Raw genomic sequence first — 23991 nt, forward strand, 5'->3', positions numbered from 1 at the left:
CAACTGACACTGCCCTGCTCCAGTATGTCGATGATCTACTGATCACAGCCCGTTCTGAACGTGCTTGCGAGCGGGCATCCCTTACAGTTCTGTATTTCCTAGCCGAGATGGGGCACAAGGTGTCCCCTTCGAAGCTTCAATTCTGTGTCCAGCAAGTGGTATACTTAGGACACTTGCTGTCCAAGAGGGGTAGGCAGTTGACACCAGGCCGTATCCAGTTAATAGCGAGTCTTCCCCAGCCCAGAACCCAGAAGGAGGTACGTGCCTTTATCGGCCTTACTTCTTATTGTAGACAATGGATTCCCCAGTATGCATTTCTAGCCAAGCCACTGATACAGTTAACGACACAGGAGGCAGCCGTATCGACTGTTCTCCCTTGGACATCTGAACATACACTTAGTTTCAACGAGTTAAAGAAAGCCCTATGTCAAGCTCCAGTTCTAGCTACACCGAACTACAGTAAGCCTTTTACACTTTTCGTTACTGAACGTGAAGGTACAGCATTATCTGTTCTCACACAAGATCAAGCAGGACAATCCAAGCCCTGTGCTTACTTTTCTAGCACATTAGATCCAGTCGCCCAGGCGTTGCCTGCGTGCCTTAAGTCAGTTGCAGCCACCGCACTAGCTATCAGACAAAGTGATTCCATAGTTTTAGGACATTCCCTGACAGTACAAGTCCCACATTCCGTGGAAGTTCTTTTAAACCGAACACAAACTCAGCACTTGACAATTGCACGTTTAACAGGTTATGAATTGACACTGTTCCAGCCACACATAGAAATTAGACGCTGCAACGTCCTGAATCCTGCTACACTGTTACCGTCAGTTAATTCAAACCCTGACCCACATGACTGTGTGGAAGTAGTTAACATTACGACAAAGCCAAGACAAGACCTGACAGACATTCCGTTACCAGATCCTGACCTGACACTTTATGTGGATGGTTCATGTATGAGAACTAGTACAGGAGAACTAGTCGCCGCGTATGCAGTGACTACTGACACCGAAGTTATTGAAACACACCGTATTGATACCCTGTCCGCTCAAGCAGCAGAGCTAGTCGCTCTGACACAAGCCTGCATACACGCCAAGAACCTGAAAGTTAATGTTTATACAGATTCACGTTACGCATTCGGAGTTGTACACGACTTCGGAGTGCTCTGGCAGGAGAGAGGTTTCATGAGTTCTCATGGAACCAAGATTCAGCATGGTCTCCTTATTCAGGCTCTGTTAGATGCCATACATTTACCGACATCTATAGCTATCATGAAGTGCAAAGCACATACGAAAGTTACTGACATTATTTCCCAAGGTAATGATCTAGCAGATCGCACAGCCAAGCTTACAGCACAGACTCCCGACATTCCAGTTAACCTGACACGTACTCCAGATCCGATTACATGTATGACAGTTAAGGACCCTACACAAGATGTCATAGATATCCAGTTACATGCTACTCCCGAGGAAATCAAGAAATGGTCCGAACAAGGAGGGGTCCAGACAGATCAAGGATGGTTAACGAAGGGTAGAGCCACATGGTTTCTCCCCGACTCTATGGTTCAAGTCATTATCAATACCGCACATAGTCCAGCACATTTAGGAGAAAAAGCTATGTTAGACAGTATCCAGAACATTTGGTTCAACAAGCATTTACGAGCTGCAGCCAAGCAGAAAGTCCGTACCTGTATGATATGTTGTCAGTTTAATCCAGGTAAAAGTGTCCCGGTGGAACAAGGTGGTTTCCAGCCCCCTGACCACCCTTTTGAAGTCCTCCAGATGGATTATATTCAGATGGAGCGATGTCGAGGTTTCAAGTATGTCCTTGTAGTTGTATGCGCTTTGTCCAGATGGACAGAAGCATATCCAGTCCCAGATTACACAGCCGCGACCACTGCCAAGCAGTTGGTTCGTGAATTCTTCCCTCGATATGGACTCCCTAGAGTCGTATATTCTGATAACGGTCAGCCATTCTCCTCAGAACTAATGAAGCACGTTTCCCTGTTGTTAGGGTACCAGTGGAAGTTTCATTGTGTACGCCATCCCGAAGCAGCCGGTCTAGTCGAGAGACATAATCAGACTCTGAAAATCCGTATTGCAAAAGTCTGTAAAGAAAAAGGTGTGGACTGGCTAGTAGCTCTGCCAGTTGCTCTATTTTATATGCGCATGGTCGCACATTCCAGATCAGGTCTGTCCCCGTATGAGGTCGTATTCGGCCGCCCCCCTAACATGTGGGGTACTCCTAGACCCCGAAGTATTACCGATGTTTCATGTAATATGTTGACAGATTACCTAGCTTCCTTGATGTCTGCCCTCAACTCATGTCGTTCACAGGTTGCTGCCGCCTTTCCAGACAATACCGAGGTGGCACCGCATGAAATCGTTCCAGGTTCCCTTGTGATGGTCCGGAATTTTGACAGATCAAGTCCGCTGGAACCACGTTGGAAGGAGCCACGTCAGGTCCTCCTGACCACCCGTACTGCCGTCAAGCTAGAAGGCAGGAAGGGGTGGGTCCACCTTTCTCATGTAAAACTTTTCAATGGACTGAAACCCGTTTCTAAACACATTTCCAAGGATTCCCAGGATTTTAAAGACTGCCAAACTATTGCTCTTAAGGACTGTCCCGCAAAAGACATTGTTACAACCCCTCCCTTGGTAGAGAAAACTCCGCAGCAGGAGTATAAGTTAAAGCTCCGGTCTAGTAAAATAAGTCAGTCAGTTTGATTGTATAAGTCCTCCCCTAGGTGAAACGGTTAGACTGTTTCTGACATGTATAAAATAGACCCCCATAGTGAGAGAGTCAGTCAAAGTTCAATTCAATGTATCATTTTTCTAAGCTTCATATTATTCATCAGCATAATGATTTCTTGCATCAGCTATGCATTTTTCCTGTATTTTTCAGTTCTTCATGTAAATAAGTCTGCTAATACTACAGTAGAGCACACGTTTAGTGATCTGCCTCCTCACGAATATTCATACCGCCTCGCTATGCGTAATAATTCATTTATCCGTATGTTACATTATTCACACCAGACCAGCAATGCCACTAACTGTTGGGTGTGTGGTCGACTCCCCCCTTTCCAGACACCGAAGGGAGTTCTGCCACTTTTTCCTTATCCATTCTCACATAATGGTTCGTGTGGAGCATGGTCCACGTTAACGTCATCCTCAACAGATATGTCTTTTCTTAACAGTACATGTTTCCCAGACAAGCAAGGTCTCCCCCACAGAACCGGGTTAGATCTAGAAAATGAAGTGTATAATTTAGGTAATTATTCGTCGAATTTCATGGTCCTGAATGTTCAGTCTGATACTACTCCAGACTCACCTGCTATTTCAGTACTACCAGTCAAAGGCGAATTATGTGTCCGTAATTATGGTTCTGTACACGTAGGACATAGTGATTGTACTACTATTGTCAAGTATAATGACAGTGGGAAATCTAATTTTAAAGCTTCACGTCATTCTTATTTTGTTTGTGGTCAAACTGCATATGTTCATCTGCCCCTCGATTGGGAGGGAACCTGTTACATTGCCTTCCTACTGCCACCTGTTTTTCTAGCCCCACCTGATTACCATAGGAATTCCTTCCTAGTACATACTAGACACAAGAGAAATCTCCCGATTGTCGATTATACTGAAACTGCCGCAGAGCAATTTATTGATATAGATAAAGGTGTGTTCCCTTATTTAGGCACAGTTGTAAATAGTAAGCTAATTCGTAGGTTAACAAGAACCCTTGAAGCAGTAGTAGATGAGACTGCCTCCGCTCTAGGTAACTTAACTGAAGAGCAATCCTTTATGAGAATTGTCGTTTTACAGAATCGTCTCGTCCTTGACGTCATACTGGCCGATAGGGGCGGGGCCTGTAGACTCATCGGATCTAGTTGTTGCATTTTCATTCCAAATAACGCGCCGTCTGTTTATTCAGCTATAACCAGACTCCATAAAATTGCCCATCTGTTACATCAAGATCCAGGCACCTGGACATGGTCCGGTTGGTTCTGGAATATAATTTCCGCATGGGGATGGAAATTCCTGTCCTTTCTAAGTATTGCAGTAGCGATCATATTTAGCTGCTGCCTCTGTATACAATGTGGCCCTGCGATTTGCAGCATGTGTGCTACCTCTTGTATTCCTAGTCCTAAGCCCCGTTCTAAGTCCCGTTCCAAGATAATTCGAGACGAGCAAATGGTACTGTATGAAATGATAGATGGTATCATGAATATTGATGTTTCCTGATGGAAACGTAGTGACAAGGAGGGAATGTGGAAAAGTAAATTTTGCTATGTTCTGTGTCCCTACGCCTCATCCATCATATGTTATGTGTGCATGACCAATATGCATATGTTATTCCCCATGTCCGATTAATGACGCAATTACAGTTGTGTCCACCTTTAGTATGCTAGTTTCCAGTCCTCGTGAATACTACGAATATCAGGCCTATGTAAAGTTACGTTGCCACGTTTCTCAGTGTGCACGTTATTCCATTATAAAGTCCCCGTTTCCAGGCCTCAAAAAGGCCCGGACCACAGATTCAGCTCCTGTCTCCTGAAGTCTCGCTGAGGAGCGATACAGCCCCCACCTGTATCCTCGACCCTTCACTTACTTCCTGCCTCGCAGTGCCCGGTGCAGCCTGACTCTGCCTCTGAGTCTGCCAAAAGTATGTTATAGTTCCAGTTATCAGTTCAGTCCTCCTTCTCTGCATTCCTAAGCTACTGAACTGCATCAATAGTTTCCGTCATTGTCTAGCCTATGCGGCTCCACGTTAGAGAAAATACTGTATTTAATGGTCATTTAGTATTCTTCATCACGCACTACATGTAGAATAATGCATGGTCCAGTCTCAGAATCGAGTTAGCCTTTCCCCTCATGACTTCTAGTTTATATCAACATGTTCCCTAAACATCAGATACTAGATAGGGTTTTAGGTACATGTCGCTCCGACCCTCCAGACTTTAGTCTCTGCTCCTAGCACAGAGTTCATAGCCCCCAGCTTCTCCTAGTCATACGTCATTGCCAGTTTGCGCGCACCATCAGGTTAGAGGTCCCGGCTCCTTAGGTAGCCCCCTCCAAATGTTTCCGCCCCATTCATGACATATTCTGTTACGTCTGCACCACATGTCTATGTATACGCCCAGTTACACCTACTTTTACTGTTATCTTTCGCGACTGCTACGCGTCACGCCTTCTGCTCCACCCACTGTTGCGCCTACTGCAATGTAATGCTATGTGTTTGCGTTATGTATATAAGTTCATGTATTGTTATTAAAAGTTAGCGCGCTCATCCCAGATCTAGCCCCGGCAGCTGCCGGGCCCCTGTCTATGCAGGTTGTCCTGATCCTGTCCTTATGCTGTAATAAACCTGCAAAACTCCTACTACCTCGAATCTTGACTCTTATTTATTGAGCTATCTGTTATGATATATGCCTAGTCAAAAATAGGGTATTATTTATTTATTTACCACAGGGTGCTGGTGCGGGGCAGGTCCGGATGCAGGTGAACTTGCAGGCGTGGCAGCTGAAGGGTCCGTGGGTGCGTCTCGGGGTGGCTCGGTAGCATCCCGAGACTCGGCCGGTGTTGAGTGCGTTGAGGGTGGCGGCGGTGTACGTCCGGCGGGTGGGCTGGGGTCCTCGGGGGCCAGGGGTTCGAGCGCTGGGCGCGGTCCAGGCGCGGACGGGCGCAGATGGGCTTACCTTTGGCGCGCCCGCTGCGCGTGCACGCTGCGCGTTGGCCACTCTGCCATATGAGGAGAGTGGGGGGGCGGAGCGAGGGAGGGGCCGCTGGGAGGGGGAGCGGGGTGTCGAATGGGGATGGCAAGCGAGGGAAGGGGGCGGGGCCGCAGGGGAGCAGCGACGAGGGGGTGGCGGGAAACGCGGCCGGGGCTGGTCGAGGAGGGGGGAGCACTGGGGGCTAGGGAGAAACGGCGGGGAAAGAAAGCAAAACAGCGGCGAGGCAAGCAGGTGGCAGGGGGCACAGGAGCTCCGCGGACCAAGCGGATCCGGCGGTCAGGCCCAGCCAAGGGCACAGCTGGTGGCAGGAAGCACTGGAGATCCGTGGAAGCGAATCTGGCAGAGATGCGCAGGGCACAGGGCACAGCTCAGGGCAGAGGCGGCACCAGGGGCCGGGCTCACTCACGGGGAGTGTGCTCGGGGGGTGAGCTGTTAGCTAAGGCCCAGTAAAGGCTGGGGCAACCAGGTGGGCAACCTCTAAGGTAGCCACATGGGTGCGTGACATATTAAATCCAACTGTGGAAAAAATCGGGTTTGATGAGACAAGTTGCTCGATACGAAAAATTATAATTTTCTGTGGGATCATAATAGAGCTGGGAATCTGAGCATGCCCATGTGCTAGCCCGTGTTATCCTATGGTCCCCTGGACACATGTAGAAGCCTCTAATGGAAAGATGCTGCTATAGAGACATATAAACTTGCATTTACATGTCCACACAATTAATAAAATGCACCCTGGCTCAGGAGCCGTACCTTAGGGGTGACTGGCATATATTAAAAATAGTACTGTGAACTTGCCACTCATAGTGAGGGCAAAATTGTTTTTGAGTATTTTGCAGTTCTCAGGCAGTTCTCACTGGCAGGACTGCTGTCTTTTTTTTACTCGGGTGGCACAATTGGTGATTCAGGCCCTGGTGACCCCTTCTATTCCTATGCCCTGGCAACCACTAGTACCACTAACCCGGGACTTACAAGAGGGTTAAAGTCCCTGGCAATTGGGTTTACCAATTCACATGCATCATATTTTAGGAGAGAGAACTGGCAGTGGGGCTTAGTTAGTAGGGTCAAAACCATCAGCATTGGAGAAATGAACGTGGGGATGACCATTCAAAAAGGGCACTTTCTGACAATTAGCATTCTGATACTACATGAGTCAGAAGATTTACAGTGAGGTTATGCGCTATAAAGAAATGTTCTTATGGGAACACGTGTGTGTATGTGTGAGCGAGTGTGTTTGTATCTCTGTCCGTGTACCTGTGTATAATAGTACGAAAATACAGCATCAGAAGTTTGCACCCAGATATATACACTTCCCACATGGTACTGTCAATAGGTGACTGTACTGGAATTGATTTCTCCTTGCAAACATTTACTCTCAGGAATCTGACGCTGATGACAGAGAGACCCATGGGGTATTGCTCAAAATAGATCAAGAAACCTGATTGATTCCTCTCCTTCACTTGTCCTTTATCCCGTCATAATGCCCGATGTTTGACAACCTTCTCTATCACACACAATATTTTACTCCATTAGTGGCCATTCTACAATATATGCTTTGCATACTACGGGCCTCATTGATGGCAATTTGATGTAGGAGAGCTCAGCAGGTCACCTTGCTGTGCTGTATCGAAGTGACGGTGCAGGAATGCACCATAGATAAATACAGTGCATTCCTGTCTTTTTCCATAGTGCTGGTGCTGTTTCAGCAGCCTAGAGCCCACGCAGGCACCCTTGCACCATGATGCAAGGATGCCAGTATTGTCAGCAAGATTGTTTTTAGCAGGAAGGGGCGCCTTCCTGTACAAAATCATTCCTGAGAGGCGTTTTCCTCTTTCTTTGTGTACTGCAGAATGGAAGAGGGATAAATGACACCTCGCCTTGGGTGGAATAATATTTTGGCACTTCCACAGGTTTACATACCTTATGAGGCCGTTCAAAGCCATGCAAAGAGGTGTTGCGTAACCACATGAATATGATTTTGTAGTCATAAATATGCCCCTTCATGTGCAAGAAAACAGGAACTGAAGGATCAAATGATTTTACAGATCTAATAGGTCACCTTCCATTTCCACCCGAGGATAAGATAGTCAGTATAATTAATTGTACTGATAGTTTCCATTTCTTTTCAATTCCAGGATTCAGTCAACACACTGGCGCTCAAGCATGAAGATGACCATCAACTCCAGCTCAATGCAGGGACCAGAGTTCATCCTGATTGGCATTCCTGGGATGCAAAGTGTGCAGCAATGGCTCTCAATTCCCCTGGCTCTTCTTCTGTTTGTGTCTGTTTTGGCCAATGTTACGCTTCTGTTCACAATCTTCCGTGTGGAGAGTCTTCATGCACCCATGTACTACTTACTTGCTTCTCTGTCTCTGGTTGATCTTCTCATGAGTATGATCACAACACCAAAGGTCCTTGCCATTTTCTGGTTTGATGATAGAAGCATCAGTCCCACAGCATGTTTTTCTCAGATGTATTTTATGAGTTGTTTTCTTGGACTCGAGTCTGGTATTTTCCTGGCTATGGCCTTTGATCGGTATATTGCTATCTGCTACCCTCTGAGGTATGCTTTGATTGTCACTGACGGGCTTGTCGTGAAAGTCATGGTATTTATAGTTTTGAGATCATTCATCGTAACCATTCCTGTGCCTGTCTTTGCTGCACAACTGCACTACTGCAGGAGCCACATTGTTGAGCACTGTCTTTGTGCAAACCTGGCTGTGACTAAACTGGCATGCAGCAATATCAAGCTCAATAGTGTGTACCAACTAGTTATCGCTATCGCTTTCCTGGGTATGGATCTGGTTCTGATCTCCCTGTCCTACTGCCTTATTATCTATGCGGTGGCAAATCTTCACTCAGCAGGGGCAGCATCGAAAGCCTTCAGCACATGCACATCTCATTTCATCCTCATTTTGTTTTTCTATTCTCTCCTGGTGGTGCTAGCAATCACAAACAAGTCAAAAGAGCATGTGTCCCCAGACTTTGCAATCCTGCTTAATGTTCTGCACCTGATTGTCCCCTCTGCCTTGAACCCCCTAGTGTATGGTGTCAGGACTAAAGAGATTAACCAGGGCATCCGAAAGATGTATGTGTGGTGTTTCATCACAAAGACATAGAGGGCTGAGAAATGGCAACAATAGAGTTTGTTTTTGGGCAGAATAAAATTGACTAGGTTGACATATCTGTGGTAAGTCTAAGGTATTGTTTATGAGCTCTTTAGAGCCTAAAAAGCTCATATCAGCTTCATTATAGCTTGGCAAAGGAGCTTCTGGTCCGTCTATCAGATTCTACTGTCTTAATATAGCCCTTTAAGAACAAGAGAAACAGCATTAGCCTCGCACCCGCAGCATTTATCCCTACTTAGATTTTAACCTGAGTATGCACAGTACCTGGAAGAAAGTTGGGGAGGTCAACACTGACTGGTAAATGTTTCAGTTTTTGAACTTACTTTGTGATGTGACCAAATAGAAAGAGAGATTTTGTCAGTTTGTAAAGTGAACTTCTTGAAATCAAAACAAATTAAATAATATACTTTTAATTTCTTGTCAGGAGTTCTCTTGTTGCTGCATTTGATGAACAAAGTATTTATTGGGATTTGTCCGACTCACTAAGTGAACTGACCTTGAGACTTACAATGTCAAGGACAAATAGAGCAGAGCAGTACTACAGTGTAATGTGACTGGAGCAACAGAAGACCTGTTTGGTGAGAGACAAAGCAAAGGAGAATGTGCTATTAATTCTGTGGTGCTGCAGATGCCTTTTTTGGTTACATCACTTGAGAATGAAAAGTGAAGACGGTGATGCTGCTGTCACTGTGTCCGGTTCCTCCTTCTCATCCAAATGATAAGGGCACATTTTGGTAAGAGTCCGTGACTGATTGATTTTAGATATTACAGACCACTCAATTACCCAGAAAGAGTACCCTGGTGCACAGTGAAGGTTGAAACATTGTACAGTTAACAGTTTGTTTTTAAGAGTTTGGAGATTGTATAACATACAAGTAGACAACCAAAAAGGCATCAAGAAAATATAAGTGACATGTAGTGTCACATGTCATAGATTGTGCACATGTGACTGTAGCACAGCGTGTCTTAATGCATGCAGCATTGTACACATGCATGGGCAGTGACTGGATAGTTTGAGTGCTGGTAGTTGACAGCAGGGCGAGTTTATAAGTTCTTGTATTTCAGCACAGTGATTAGATAAGGACATATTTATATCAGGATGATAGCAGGAGTGGACAGAGACTAACAGTGTGATTGCTGAACTGCATGGCTACTACCTGGATTTTTACAGGAGTGAATCAGTAGTCTGCAGGGGGTTAGGGGAACACATAAATTTAGCACATGTGACTTTAGCACTGCGTATCCTAATGCCTGAGTCATTTTACAAGAGCATGGACAGTAACTGGATAGTTAGAATGCTGGAAGCTGAAAGCAGGGTGAGAATATAAGTGCTTATGTTTCGGCATTCTGATTAGATAAGGACATGTTTCTCTCAGGATGATAGCAGGGGTGGACAGAGACTAACAGTGTGATTGCTAAACTGCATAGATACTACCTGGATTTTTGCAGGAGTTAATCAGTAGTCTTCAAGGCGTTAGCGGACCGCATAGATTGAGCACATGTGACTGTAGCACTGGATGTCTCAATACCTGAGTCATTTTACAAGTGCATGGATAGTAACTGGATACGTAGAGTGCTGGTACTTGACAGCAGGGCGAGTTTATAAGTGCTTATGTTTCGGCACAGTGATTAGATAAAGACATAGTTCTGTCAGGATGATAGCACAAGTAGACAGATAGTGACAGTGTGATTGCTGAACTGCATGGCTACTATCTAGATTTTTGCAGGAGTAAATCAGTAGTCTGCAGGGGGTTAGGCAGCCGCTTAGATTGTTCACATTAGAACTGCGTGTCTTAATGCCTGAGTCATTGTACAAGTGCATGGGCAGTGACGGGATAGTTAGAGTGCTAGTAGTTGAGAGCAGGGCGAATTTATAAGTGCTTATGTTTCAACACAGTCATTAGATAAGGATATGGTGCTGTGAGGATGATAGCAGGAGTGGACAGAGAGTGGCAGTTTGATTGCTGAACTGCAAAGCTACTACTTGGATTTTTGCAGGAGTGAATCAGTAGTCTGCAGGGCGTTAGGGGACCATATAGATTGAGCAGATGTGACTGTAGCACTGCGTGTCTCAATGCCTGAGTCATTTTACAAGTGCATGGACAGTAACTGGATACATAGAGCGCTGGTACTTGACAGCAGGGTGAGGTTATAAGTGCTTCTGTTTCGGCACAGTGATTAACTAAGGACATAGTTCTGTCAGGATGATAGCAGGAGTGGACAGAGAGTAACAGTGTGATTGCTGAACTGCATGGCTACTACCTGGATTTTTACAGGGGTGAATCAGTAGTCTGCAAGTAGTAAGGGGACGACATAGATTGTGCACATGTGACTGTAGTACTGCGTGTCTTAATTCCTGAGGCATTGTACATGTGCATGGACAGTGACTGGAGAGTTAGAGTGCTGGTGGTTGACAGTAGGGTGAGTTTATAAGTGCTTATGTTTTGGCACAGTGATTAGATAACAGCATAGATCTGTCAGGGTGAAAGCAGCAGTGGACAGAGAGTGACAGTGTGATTGCTGAACTGCATGACTACTACCTGGATTTTTGCAGGAGTGAATCCGTAGTCTGCAGGGGGTTAGGCGACCGATTAGATTGTGCACATGTAACTGTAGCACTGCGTGACTTAATGCCTGAGGCATTGTACAAGTGCATGGACAGTGACTGAATAGTTAAAGTGCTGGTAGTTGACAGCAGAGCGAGTTATAACTGTTTTTGTTTCAGCACAGTGATTAGATAAGGACATAGTTCTGTCAGGATGATAGCATGAGTAGACAGAGAGTGACAGTTTGATTGCTGAATTGCATAGCTATTACTTGGATTTTTGCAGGAGTGAATCAGTAGTCTGCGCACACACTGGGCCTCGCAGAGGCAAGAACCCCCTACCAACGAACTGGTCAAGATGGTACATTACATGGGCAGAGGGAGACATCTTATTAGATGGCTCTACACGGGCATCAGCTCACATACAAGAGTTACTCTGAACGCGCTGAGGACGGCATGGATGGAAGGGATAGATAAGGACCTAAAGGATACAGAATGGGTGAAGGTGCTAGAACGCCCCAGGAAGACTTCGAGAAATGCGAAATTTCAATTTATTCAGACGATTGTGCTGCACCAAGCTTACCTCACTCCGCATAGCTTAGATAAAATGTTCCCCCAAACGCAACATTACTGCCCAAGATGTTTGTCAGAAGGGGCAAGCCTACTTCACATGTTATGGTCTTGTCCGAAATTACGGGGGTACTGGTGATAGAGATCGCAGGTCATCCGGCCATATAATTTCACCATACACGTACCAGGCCCATAATATTTCCAATTTATCATATACCTTGATCGGGTGACCTAACACTCTACTACCAGTAACCCTGGTTTCCTACCAATCCACCGTTACGGGTACCTATGATCACAATGGATCAGGGAGCAAGCTGTAAAAGAATGGCAGGCAAATACAAATACCAACTTTATAATTTCTTTGTATTCATAAAATGACCACAAACTACCGGGAAGTTTTAAAGATTTTTTCTAGAATTCAGATACGGAAAGCATACAGTTTACCACCAAGAGGCAGTCAATGATCAAAATAACGAACAGCACATAACCATAAAGGAAGAAAACTAAGGCAACCATTTATGAGTCTAATAGGAAGGTGAGAGCAAAATGAAATAATGCTAAGCAGATTTGAGAATGGATAACTCTAAAAGGGGTAAACTTAGGCATGAACTAGATTTTTCTATTTGGTGAAGTACTTCAAGAGTGGATAAAAGACTGGAACCTATATATCTATAGGAGGGGAAAAAGTGGAACACGCTATAGTTCTAGCATTATCACTTCAAATCAGATTGCAGGAGAAAAGTATAAACCACATCTATAATTCATAAACAGTATGGAGAGAATGTGCTCTAAAAGGTAGGGAAACATAGGAACATGCTTTGGAAATAAATGCATTGACTCTTCATACCGTAGAATGCGGAAAGCATGGAAAATTAACGTATGCAAAGGTATGTCTTTATTGAAGCAAAGACAGAAAAATAGAAGGTGCAGTATAGAGTTTTCGGGCTATATATTTACCTAGAATGGTGTGAAGACCAACCCTGGCCACGGATCAGTCAAGGACAGGAAATACCCCAAGGAAGGACAGTCATCTATGGGACAGCAGGTGCAGAATGGACACCCCAGGACAGGACAGGAAAACCAGATTAGGATCAGGACAGGACCACCAAGGAACGACCAGCACCCGCAGTTCAGAAGCAGCGCCTGCGCTCCACCCTCTCTGCAGCTATCAGTCAGAACCCCAATTGGGTTAGCGAACTCCCCAGCAAAGTGCTCCACCAGCACTTAAGGTTTAGTAAAACCTTTGAGTCTATGGTCAAATTCGGACAGAGTGCTCCGCAGCACCTCTGTATCAGTCACCTATTGAGTGCGTTGGGTCAGTGACAGGTCAGCTATTCAGACAAGTCGGACGGTTTCTCTAGCTAAACCTAGGCTAGATATACTGTTTTCGGGTCAGTGTACCTCCCCCCAAATCTTGCAAGTGTCAGAATCCCCAATTTCGATTGGTCCCAAAGTAGGATAGGTTAACACACCAATCAGAACAAACTTCTACAAGCCTAAATTAACATTTTCTGAGACCGCCTATTGATTTGGGGTTCCCATGACCTATTCTACAGAATACAATAGAGAAATAACAATTGTAGCAACTGCAGTACAATTTGACTTCTTCGGCTGGGTGAAGGTGCATCTTCCCAGGCACGTCTTGGCTGCCACCTCTGGTTGGCAGTCGTTCAATGCCACTGGCCGAATTTCTGTCCTGCGCAGTAGCGTACTCCAATATGGACTCCCGTACATCCCATCAACCCTCCATACCGTGGTACATGAAAAGTAAGCGAAAACAAATTAAAACATAGAAATAAATGAATTCACTATATACCATGAATAGCTACTTTATACTCCTTAATTTGGAAAAATATACTATGGCATTATAATTAGTGCAACAGACGAGAACACGAAAGCATTTGCGCAAGCTTCACCACGTTAGGACACAGACAGCCATTTTAGAGGCAAGTACGCATATGCACATTTTCCCACCAGAACTGCAACTACGTCACGTCACATGAGTGTGACTAACGTATGCGCAGTAGAAAACCCCCAAGCGGCGGCCATTTTAGGAACAAGGGTTATTCGTATTAGTAAAACTCATAGGTAAGCGTCACTAAGATATACGCACATCCAAAATAAAAGGAAATTAGTAAGACATATAGGTTGAATTACAGGATTATAAGTTATTCGAGGTTCTTGATTCAAGCAAGTCGCGTAATATGCGAAATCATGCTCTATCAATCCCCTCTTTGATGATATTTACTATCATCACAAACTAATGGAACCAGATGCCAACTTTTCTCACACTTTGTGCATTTCCATCTCTTCCAACATTCGATTCAATTTCTCTTTCACATCTTTATTGGGGTGAGAATTTTTCACCTTTTTGTAAATCTGATTATTTAAGTCTTCTAATTCTAGTTCATCCACACTCCGTTTCACACCTCTCCTATTCACAGTGTACTTTTTCGTGTGTTTACGACATTTGCAACAGGCAAATATGAGGAATATGACGAAACCTATCACTCCAATTGGCATCAGTACCTTAAACAATAAACCTTTACATAAGTTAGAAAACCAATGACCTACAGCGGAGAGACCATCAACAAGTCTCTTCCAGGCACTATCAACCTCCAGTGGTTTGAGTTCCATTCCAAATTTGTAATATTTTTCACATACCTTTTTAGTTGTACACTTTTGTCAGGTATGTAAGTGCAACAATGTTGCGCTTTCAACATTCTGCAGACTCCGCCCTCTTTTGCTAATAGAGTATCAAGGGCAAGTCGGTTCTGTAAAACCATTGATCTGATCGCAACCATTTCGGTATTGACCAACAGAAATCCATGAGCTGTGTCAATAGACAACACATCCACTATTGTGGATAATTTGCAAATTCTGTGTGTGTTCAGAACCACTCCCACTCCAGGTATCAGTGCACTAAAAATACTACCCATTATTTCACCTACGCTTTCTCTTTTACTACGCACTAAGCCATTAGTGTTTTCATTGCTTCCAGCAATTTCGATCACATGGTATATTTTCGGGAAGACAATGCCAAAGTAGCAGCTTCCATACCAGTGATCCGGCAATTTGAAATAAGCCTTGTTTCCACACATATAATAAACTCCGGGAAACACAGGTTCTGACCCATTTTTGGAACCCCATCCTCCAATTACCTTGTAATTGTGTTCACATTGACTGGAACCAATGAAAATGTTATTATAATAACTAGTCTTTTCTCGGTGAAGACAGAGTTTTCCCTTCCTTTCGAAATCCAGCAACAAAGCAGGACCACTCCCACCATTTGAGGTGCTTTCCATGTTTTCAGCCCATTTAGGAGTTTTCTGTCTTTTATCATTTGCCTTTCTTTGGAAACTCTCCCTTCTTTTCTCTGCCATGTTTAAAAACATTTTCTCTTGTTCATGTAATGAACAGGTCAAGTTGTCTGTGTGCTTCATTTAAGTCTATGGTACCTATAGTCAGAAAGTATTCTCCCATATAACGTGTAACGTCACTTTTAGAATGTACAGAATTCAAATTGCCACGTATAGGAAGTTCAGAAAATATCACGTCTGAGTTAGAGTAGTAGTACTGTAACGGTCCTCTTTTGTAAAATAAGCTTGCTAAAATACTACAGGAAATTCCATAAGTCAAGGGTAGGTGATGATAAGTCACGCCTTCAGCTACAGAAGTAGGTAGCTTCATGCAGACATAGCAGTCTTCTATTTCCATAGTTTCTACATAGTGCACTAACAGGTTTGCGAAAACATTTAAATGTGTTTGGTTCTTAACTCCGTGATAATGTAGTCCTTCCTCATCTGGTGCTTCTAAGTCTGATTTTGTTTGTCTAAGTGCTTTTTCACGTCTTTCTACACTTCGTGTTGTCAGTTCTTCAGTGTCTTTCGTCGCAGTTTGTGTAGGGTCAATATTAGTATTTTTGCTCACCATATAAGGAATGAAAACTGTTAGTCCTATCCAAATTATTAGCACTATAGCTATACTACATATACATACTTTGCAGCATGTTTTGCAACAATTGCGTCTAGGCCTTCCATTCACATTTGAATCAGACATTTTCGCTCAGAAGAAGTTTTCAACCCCTCTTTGTAACTTTACACAGGTAGCTTACACTGAGCAACTTCAGGTGGGTTCGTCTTCTTCAGCAGAATGATCAGCTGTCTGTTCTTCGTCACTTTCGTCAGTTATATCAAGATCCTCAAACTCCTCCAAAATCAAATATGTCCATTCAGGATCTTGATATTTTTCGTTCAGTCTCTTTATTCAATCACTTCTTCTTTTGGAACTTTCTCCAGCTTGCTCTGCAATACGGGAACTTTTCCTTCTTTGCTCAAGTTTTTCCTCTACTGTTTTGAGTCTCAGTTTCAGTCTCTTAATATATCTGGGTTCGATATTTTTCTTTTTCTTGAGTCTTTTAGCTGGCAATGTTATTTGGCTTTCTTCTAATGCTCTTTTATTTTTGTTTGTTTGTGGCACTTCTGCTTCCGCTTCTTCCCTTCCTGTCTGACTAGTCCCAGGTCTTGTCTCTATTTCTTCTGCCTGGTTATTAAGCTGGCCTGGTTCAGGTGTATTCTTGTTTTGGTTTTCGGGTGTCTCTATTTCTGTGTCCTGAACACGTTCTTCTAGTTCTACCTGATCCTGTTCAAGCACTTCGATCCCTTGATTTTCTTCTGCTCGAACTTGTACACTAGATCTTGTCTGTCCCATTTCAATTTCAGGAGTTTTTGGAGGTGTGTCGATCACTTGCTCTGTCCCTGTCTGACCTTCTTCTTCCTCAGACTTGACGTGAATCTCAATATTCTGAGGAACTTCGCCTGTGCCTATCTCTTCCTCTCTATCCCACTCTCTGTCTGCATAGGTTTGACTTCTTGTTCTGATTGGGTCATTAGTCAGGTCGATTATGGGTATCCAATCATCTTGACTTGTGCTCGGTTGTTTCTCATCAGCTACTTCAGGACCAACGTCTGCAGACCCCTCAGCTGGACAACCTTCAGTGTCAGTTTTCTCGTCTGGAATTACCTTCTGTGTATGGCTGGCATGGATCCACTTTGGAACGCCGGCACACTTCACCGCTGTCGTGGTCACCAGTATCACTTGGCGTTGTTTTCCCCACTTCGGTGCAAGGCAATTTGTACGAGTATGCTTCTTTATTACGACCCAATCGCCTGGAACCAATTTATGGACTGGAGTCGTTGGAATGGCGACGGCGTCTTCCCCAATCTGGCGAGAGATAGAACGCACTTGGTCACCCAGTTGCTTGCAGTACTCAAGTACTAAATCATCAGAAATGTTTAGCAGTTTCTGTCCTGGTACCCATGCTTGTCTCATCACTCTTCCCATCAGGATTTCATGAGGGCTCAGGCCTGTTTTTCGGTCTGGAATACTTCTGAGTCCCATCAGAACAAGAGGCAAAGCATTTATCCAGTTCATGCCTGTAGATTCACACATCTTTCCTAATCTCGATTTATAGTGCCATTTATTTGCTCCACCACTCTAGAAGCCTCTGGACGATATGCACAGTGCAGCACCTGTGTGATCTTGAATGCTTTACAGAGCTGATCGATTACCTCATTCTGAAAATGTCCGCCTCTATCTGATTCAATTGTGACTGGCACCCCGAACCTAGGTATTAATTCTCGCAGTAACAATTTGGCTACAGTGATGGCGTCATTCTTTTTGGCAGGGTAGGCTTCCACCCATTTTGAAAACAGGCAGACAATAACAAGGACATATCTCATTCCCTCACAACGAGGCAGGGTGATGAAGTCGATCTGTACTCTTACAAAGGGACCCCCTGATTTCCCAATTTTTCCTAATTCAACTACTGTTCTTTTCCCAGCGTTGAACTGCTGACATGTTAAGCACCTCTGGCAGAGTGACTCTGCTACTTTTCTGAACTTCGGATTATACCATGTTTGTTTGAAAACCAGAACCATGGCGTCCCTACCAGTGTGTGAATCTCCATGTATCAGTCTGGCCATAGAAGCAAGCAGATGTCTAGGCAACACAGGCATACCATTTGGGCCCACAATGACACCATCCTCACTTCTCTGTCGACAACCAAGTTTCCTCCATTTTTCCTTCTCTTTTGATGGCACCGCATGCTGCCAATCTCTCAACTCTTCCCAGGTAGGCACCTCCTTAAACACCATAAGTTGGCAGCTGTTTCCAGGTCCCCCCCAGTTTGATATTTACAGACATGCGATTTTTGGCACAATGTTGGGCCACTTCATCAGCAAATCTATTTCCCAAAGTTATATGGTCAATGCCAGATTTATGAGCAGCACATTTGACCACTGCCAATTCTTTTGGTAATTGGATTGCCTCCAGTAAATCTTGTACAACTTTTCCATTTCTGATGGGAGTACCTGAAGAAGTCAGAAACTCCCTCTGTAGCCACAATTGGCCGAAGTCATGCACAACCCCATAACAGTACTGACTGTCAGTATATACTGTTATTCTTTTGTTTTTCCCAATTTTACAGGCTCTTATCAATGCAATCAATACGGCTACTTGTGCAGACTTCACTCCAAATAAACAGGATGCTTCTTAAATGCCGTCTACAGAGACTACAGCATAGGCAGCACTTAGGCCTACCAGTTTGTGTCTCATACATGAGCCATCCACGAACAGCTCCTCATCTTCCACAGGCAAAGGCATTTCCTTAATGTCTGGGCGGGGTTTAGTACTGAATTCTGTCAGGTCAATACAGTCATGCTCGTTCTCTCCCTTGGCTTCTACAAGCATTGTGTCAGGGAGCAGGGTAGCTGGATTCAGAATGTTGCACCGAGTAATGACTACATTCGCAGCACCCACGAGAATCCTCTCGTATTTAGTCAGCCGACTAGGGGTGAGATACTGAGTTTTAGTTCTGGTCAATAAAATCACAACTGCATGGGGAACATAAACAGTTACAGGATGTCCCATAACAATAGATTCACTCTGTTCTAGACTAGTGCAAGTTGCAGCTACTGCTTTCAGACATCCGGGTAATCCAGCAGCCACTGGATCCAAAGTGGCAGAACAATATGCCACTGGACGTCTAGTCAAACCATGCTCCTGAGTTAGGACTGACAGTGCACAATTATCTCGTGTATCACAGAACAGTGCAAACTCTTTGGAATAGTCAGGCATCCCTAGAGCAGGGGCTGTACACTGACATTCTCGTAGCTTAGTAAATGATGTCAAGCTTTCATCATCCCACTCCACTGGGTCCTTTGCTCCTTCCTTTGTCATTTTTATCAACGGTTTTGCCAAGAATGCAAATCCCACAATCCATTGCCTGCAGTAACCTACCACCCCAAGGAACATTCTGACTTCTTTCTGAGTACAGGGTCACTGCATGTTTCGAATTATCTTGACTCTCTCTGAGGTAACTTTTCTGATGCCTTTTTCTATCTGGTGCCCCAGATATTTCACTGACTTTGTACAGAACTGCAATTTGTCAGGGGACACTTTATGTCCTTTTTCACCGAGGTGATTCAGTAAAGCAATGGTGTCAATAACACAATCTCTATGACTTTTAGATGCCACCAAGAGGTCGTCTATTGCACCAAAACAGATTTTCCAGGTAAGACTAAAGATTCAAGACACTTTTTCAGAATCTGATTAAAGATCGAGGGGCTTTCTGTGTACCCTTGAGGGACACGATTCCAAACGAACACGTGACTGTCGAAAGCAAATGAGAAAAGAAATTTGCTATCTGGATGCAATGGGATCGAAAAGAATGCGTGACATCGGTCTATTACGGTAAACCACTCAGCATCCCAGGGAATCTGATACAGGATCACTGCTGGGTTTGGAACAATAGGACAGCAAGGAACTACAATTTTGTTTACCTTTCTCAGGTCCTGCACTACCCTGTACTTGCCACTAGGTTTCTTGATTCCAATTATGGGTGAGTTACACGGACTACTCATCACTTCTTGTATGATGTTTGCTTCTAGCAATCTTTTTATTTCAATGGCAACTCCTGCTCTCACTTCGGCACTCATTTTGTATGGCTTGGTATTGGGGTAAACTGCATTTTCTTTCATGGCTATTTTGATTGGGTCTACATTTGCCATTAATCCTACATCCTTCCCAGTAAAGTCCCATACTTCTGGCTTCACTGTCTTTTGGAGTTCTTCGGGTAAGTCTTGTATAGTCATTTGTTTAATTTCTGAGTCAGGTCTGATTAACATTAATTTATATATGCCATCCTCGTCTGGGGTTTGAATTTCGACGCCTTTTGGTGTGCAAAAGATAGTACAGTTCATTTTGCACAACAAATCACGTCACAGTAAGTTTACTGGACTGGTATCACACACTACAAATCTATGCATTTCTTTGAAATTCCCTATTGTGATCTCCATGGGCTCAGTAACTGGGGTACTAATCAATTGATTAGACACACCCACTACTTGGATTGCTTCTCCCGAGAGGGGTAGGTTTGGAACGTCCGCTGTTCTCACAGTAGAACGGGTAGCACCAGTGTCCAATAGGAAGGTGACATCATTTCCATCAACCTTTCCTTCGATGTATGGCCCTGACTGGTCTACCGGCAAGGAGGCGCCAAGTACACACTCCTCGTCCTCCCCTCTCTGGCCCCGTCAGTATTGGTCATCACAGAGAAAAGTATCATTCAACAGAAACTGCGAAGTTGCTGCATTTCTATTCTCATTGCCTCCCCAGATCTCTATGTCATCACCCTGTGGTGATTTTCCCTTATAATTTGGTTTTGGCGCTCGGAGCAATTGACTTGCCTTTACCTGATGCTGGGTCTTTCTTGGTTTTTCATTCTGCGTCTGTGGAGTTAAATCAGGAGTTTGGGTATTATCAGCCCCAGAGCCTTGATTTTGGGTATTCTTATTCATCTTATTCAATTGCTTTTCCTGTTGTTCTGCTAGCTTCACTTGTTCCCACATAACCTTTTCCTTCAGGGCCTTTCGCTTATCTGCCATCTCGTCCTCACAGTACTTGGCGTACCGTAAGACCTCATCCATTTTCTTAGACTGCCAACAAATTTTATTATCTTTGATCCACTGGCAAATTTCAGGTCTTAAACCGTTTACAAACCTGTAAATGAAGTGGGTCATGTCCTTCATCTCGATGTTATCTATACCACTGTACGTTTTAAACACCTGTAACAGTCTTTCATAAAAGGAATGCACAGTCTCATCCCTTTCCTGCGTGGTTCTATCTATCTTGGTCCAATCGGTTTCCTTTGCAGGTACCTTTTTCTTTAAGTGTAACATGACCTGGTCGTATTTTCTCATCACCTCATCCGAGGTCCCTTGTATATTCTTTATTCTTTATTGGGCCAATCAATGGCCACCTTGCATTCGGTCAACAAATCCACAGGAACCACTATGTTGAAAAACCCATCCAGGTCTTTCCACAAGCACTTTTGCACCTTTACAAATCTTTCCACCTGCCTGTACCAGTCCACAGGCTTTTCTCGTAATTTTGGAAAGTCATTGGTAAAGGACACAATATCCTGTCTGGACCATGGAACGTGCACGTATTTTCCACCTGGCTCTTCACGCATGGGGTATAATTGCTCTGGCTTGTCAGCTACTTTTAGAACGAACTCAGAAGACGTCTGTTTAGATCTAGCCTCATCCTTTTTTTTTGCCCACCTGGCTTTCCATTTTTCAATGTCTCCCCATTTTTGCAGCACAGTCAATAATTCTTTGATCTGTGCCTTTTTCCCAGACACATTCATGTTTTCCAAATCTTTGTCTGAGAAATCAGCTCTATAGGGCTTTTGCAATGGTTTCGATTTTGAAATATCTATTCCCATACTAGCTGCAGTGTGTGTTAGTTTCTCATGGAGCACTCTGGTATTTCGGGTAAAACTCCTACAGATGAACTGTCTAACCCCACATTACCTGCCATCAATTCGTCAATCTCTACTCTCAGCTTGTAGATGTCTAAAGGTTTCGACTGAGGAGTTTGTTTTTCTAACTCTTGACTCCATCTTTCAATCTCTTCAGGAGTCACCAACGTGACACTCTTTGTACCTGAAGTCGATTCCATTTGAATCTCCATCGTGTTGAAAGGATTATGTCTTTTCTGTAACCTTTTTCCTGCATCCTTAAGGGGCAAATCCATTAGCGAGACCTCAGACTCGCACTCGCTTGTCTGGTCATCCACGATTAAGGCCTCTGGTCTTGGCTGTGCCATAATTGGAGTAATAATTGGAGTCTTTGGACATCCCTGTCTGTCCCCATACAGCGGAACCACTGGTCCAATAGTTACCGGGATTGTCAAGGCTTCAGGACTTGTATTTAACTGGGAAATTTTCTGAATTATCTCGGCCCTCTGCTTGGCTAGAGCCTCTCGCTCTTTTTCCCCCAGTAATCTGTCTAATGATTTTTCATGTAATACCTGCGGGGTCAAAGTTGGAGCATAACTCGGGGCCGTGGGATGTGTCTCACTTGGTCCTTCACCATAATTAGGTCTTGGAAACAAACTTCCTGTGCCTAGGGATCTTGGTTCTTCCTCATACGGAGGTTTTAAGAACGGGATCCCTGAAATTGATGGTCTTGCCTCACCTTCGTAGGGAGGTCTAGAGCAAAAGTCTCTTTCTCGTGAGTATCTTGCCTCCCCACTAACTGGTATTCTTGGATAAATATCTCTCGTACCTATGGGTCCCAAACCCTCGTTATAGGGAGGTATTTGACAACCCCCTCCTACACTTGCAGATGTGGCCTCATCCTGGGGAGGAGGTCTTCGAGAATTATCCCCTTCACTAGAAGGTCTGTGTCCTTCATTATAAGGAGGCGGACTTCTTATAAACATGTCATCCAATAATTCATCATCCGACTCCCCAATGGGCACCCAATGTTTACACTTTTCTGTTTTCTTCTCCCCCCCAGGAGGACCACCCATTGGCATAATTGGAAACAGTCCTTCTACAATCATATTCTGTCTCCACTGTTTCATCTTTTTGTCTCGGGTCTCCTGTTTCAATTTCGGATAACATTTTGTTAACCCTTTATCCATTCGGGGCTTATCCCTTTCAAAAGCCTCGATTTCCCATTCCTCTAAAGCTTCGTACTGCGTTAATCTAGGTCTGGGATGTAATTCACTCATTCGGGTTCTCAAATTAAATAGAATCCTTCCATTAAATGTACCTTCTAACGGGAAAGCCAAAATTCCATCATCCTTGGTGTATTCCGCCCAGTTTTCCAACCATACACATGAGTGGTACCCTTTATCAAACATCATGAAAGATGCAGGAGTATTAGGTGGTGGAATGACAACACCTTCTCTGGTTTTAATCGGTTTGTCCTTTTTGAAATAATTCTTTACTTTGTTTACAAGGGATAATTTTCTCTTATTTCCGTACATAATGCTGGTGTTATGCCCTTTCCACTGATCGTTTTCAAACCCCAAATGTCTTGGATCCGGTCTAGTATGTGGTCTGTACGTATGCCACATATAATTTCCTACAAGCGACTTTTGTTTACAAAATTACTCCCAATCCAAGTGCGTCTCTTATTTTTCGTGCGACCAATGAAATGCACGAATTCAAATAATTTCGACCAATGGGTGCGCGGCCTTTTCGCGAGACAGGTTCTTACGCTTCGGCACTTACCCCTCCTTTACAATTCCAGCTCCGCTACACACCCGCTGCGTCTACCAATCCCAGCGCGGCACAGAGTGACGTCAGAGCAGCTCCGCAACTGACTCCCTCCCTCACAAGGTAACGGAAACTCTCTAAAAGTGCAAGTGCTTTTGTTATTTAGCAACGAATACACATTCGCCACTGTACCCAAGTGTCTAGACAGCAAAGATTTGTTTCACTGCAAGTAAACTACTTCCATTTACTTTTCACACACTACGGATAGATCTCCTCTATCTACCCTTCACTCAAGCATTAGGGAACCTACTACTCCTTTTGACTCATCCACTTCTTTTCGGGATATATACTAAGTCTAAAGTTTCACTAGCGAACCCTTTTGCTATCACCCAAGCTCCGATGAACCTACTACTCCTTCCGGTGTGACCCTTACTAGGTTATATT

The 23991-nt window shown here is 44.1% G+C and overlaps 1 protein-coding gene across 1 annotated transcript; it reads left to right on the forward strand.

Moving 5' to 3' along the window:
• Window positions 1-7894: 7894 nt before the first annotated feature.
• LOC144774057 (olfactory receptor 56A4-like) lies at window positions 7895-8851 on the forward strand. Its single transcript, XM_078659088.1, has one exon. The coding sequence runs from the start codon at window positions 7895-7897 to the stop codon at window positions 8849-8851; it is 957 nt and encodes a 318-aa protein (XP_078515214.1).
• The last annotated feature ends 15140 nt before the right edge of the window (window positions 8852-23991 follow it).

This window comes from Lissotriton helveticus, chromosome 8 (assembly GCF_964261635.1).
Source record: "Lissotriton helveticus chromosome 8, aLisHel1.1, whole genome shotgun sequence".
Lineage (NCBI taxonomy): Eukaryota > Metazoa > Chordata > Amphibia > Caudata > Salamandridae > Lissotriton > Lissotriton helveticus.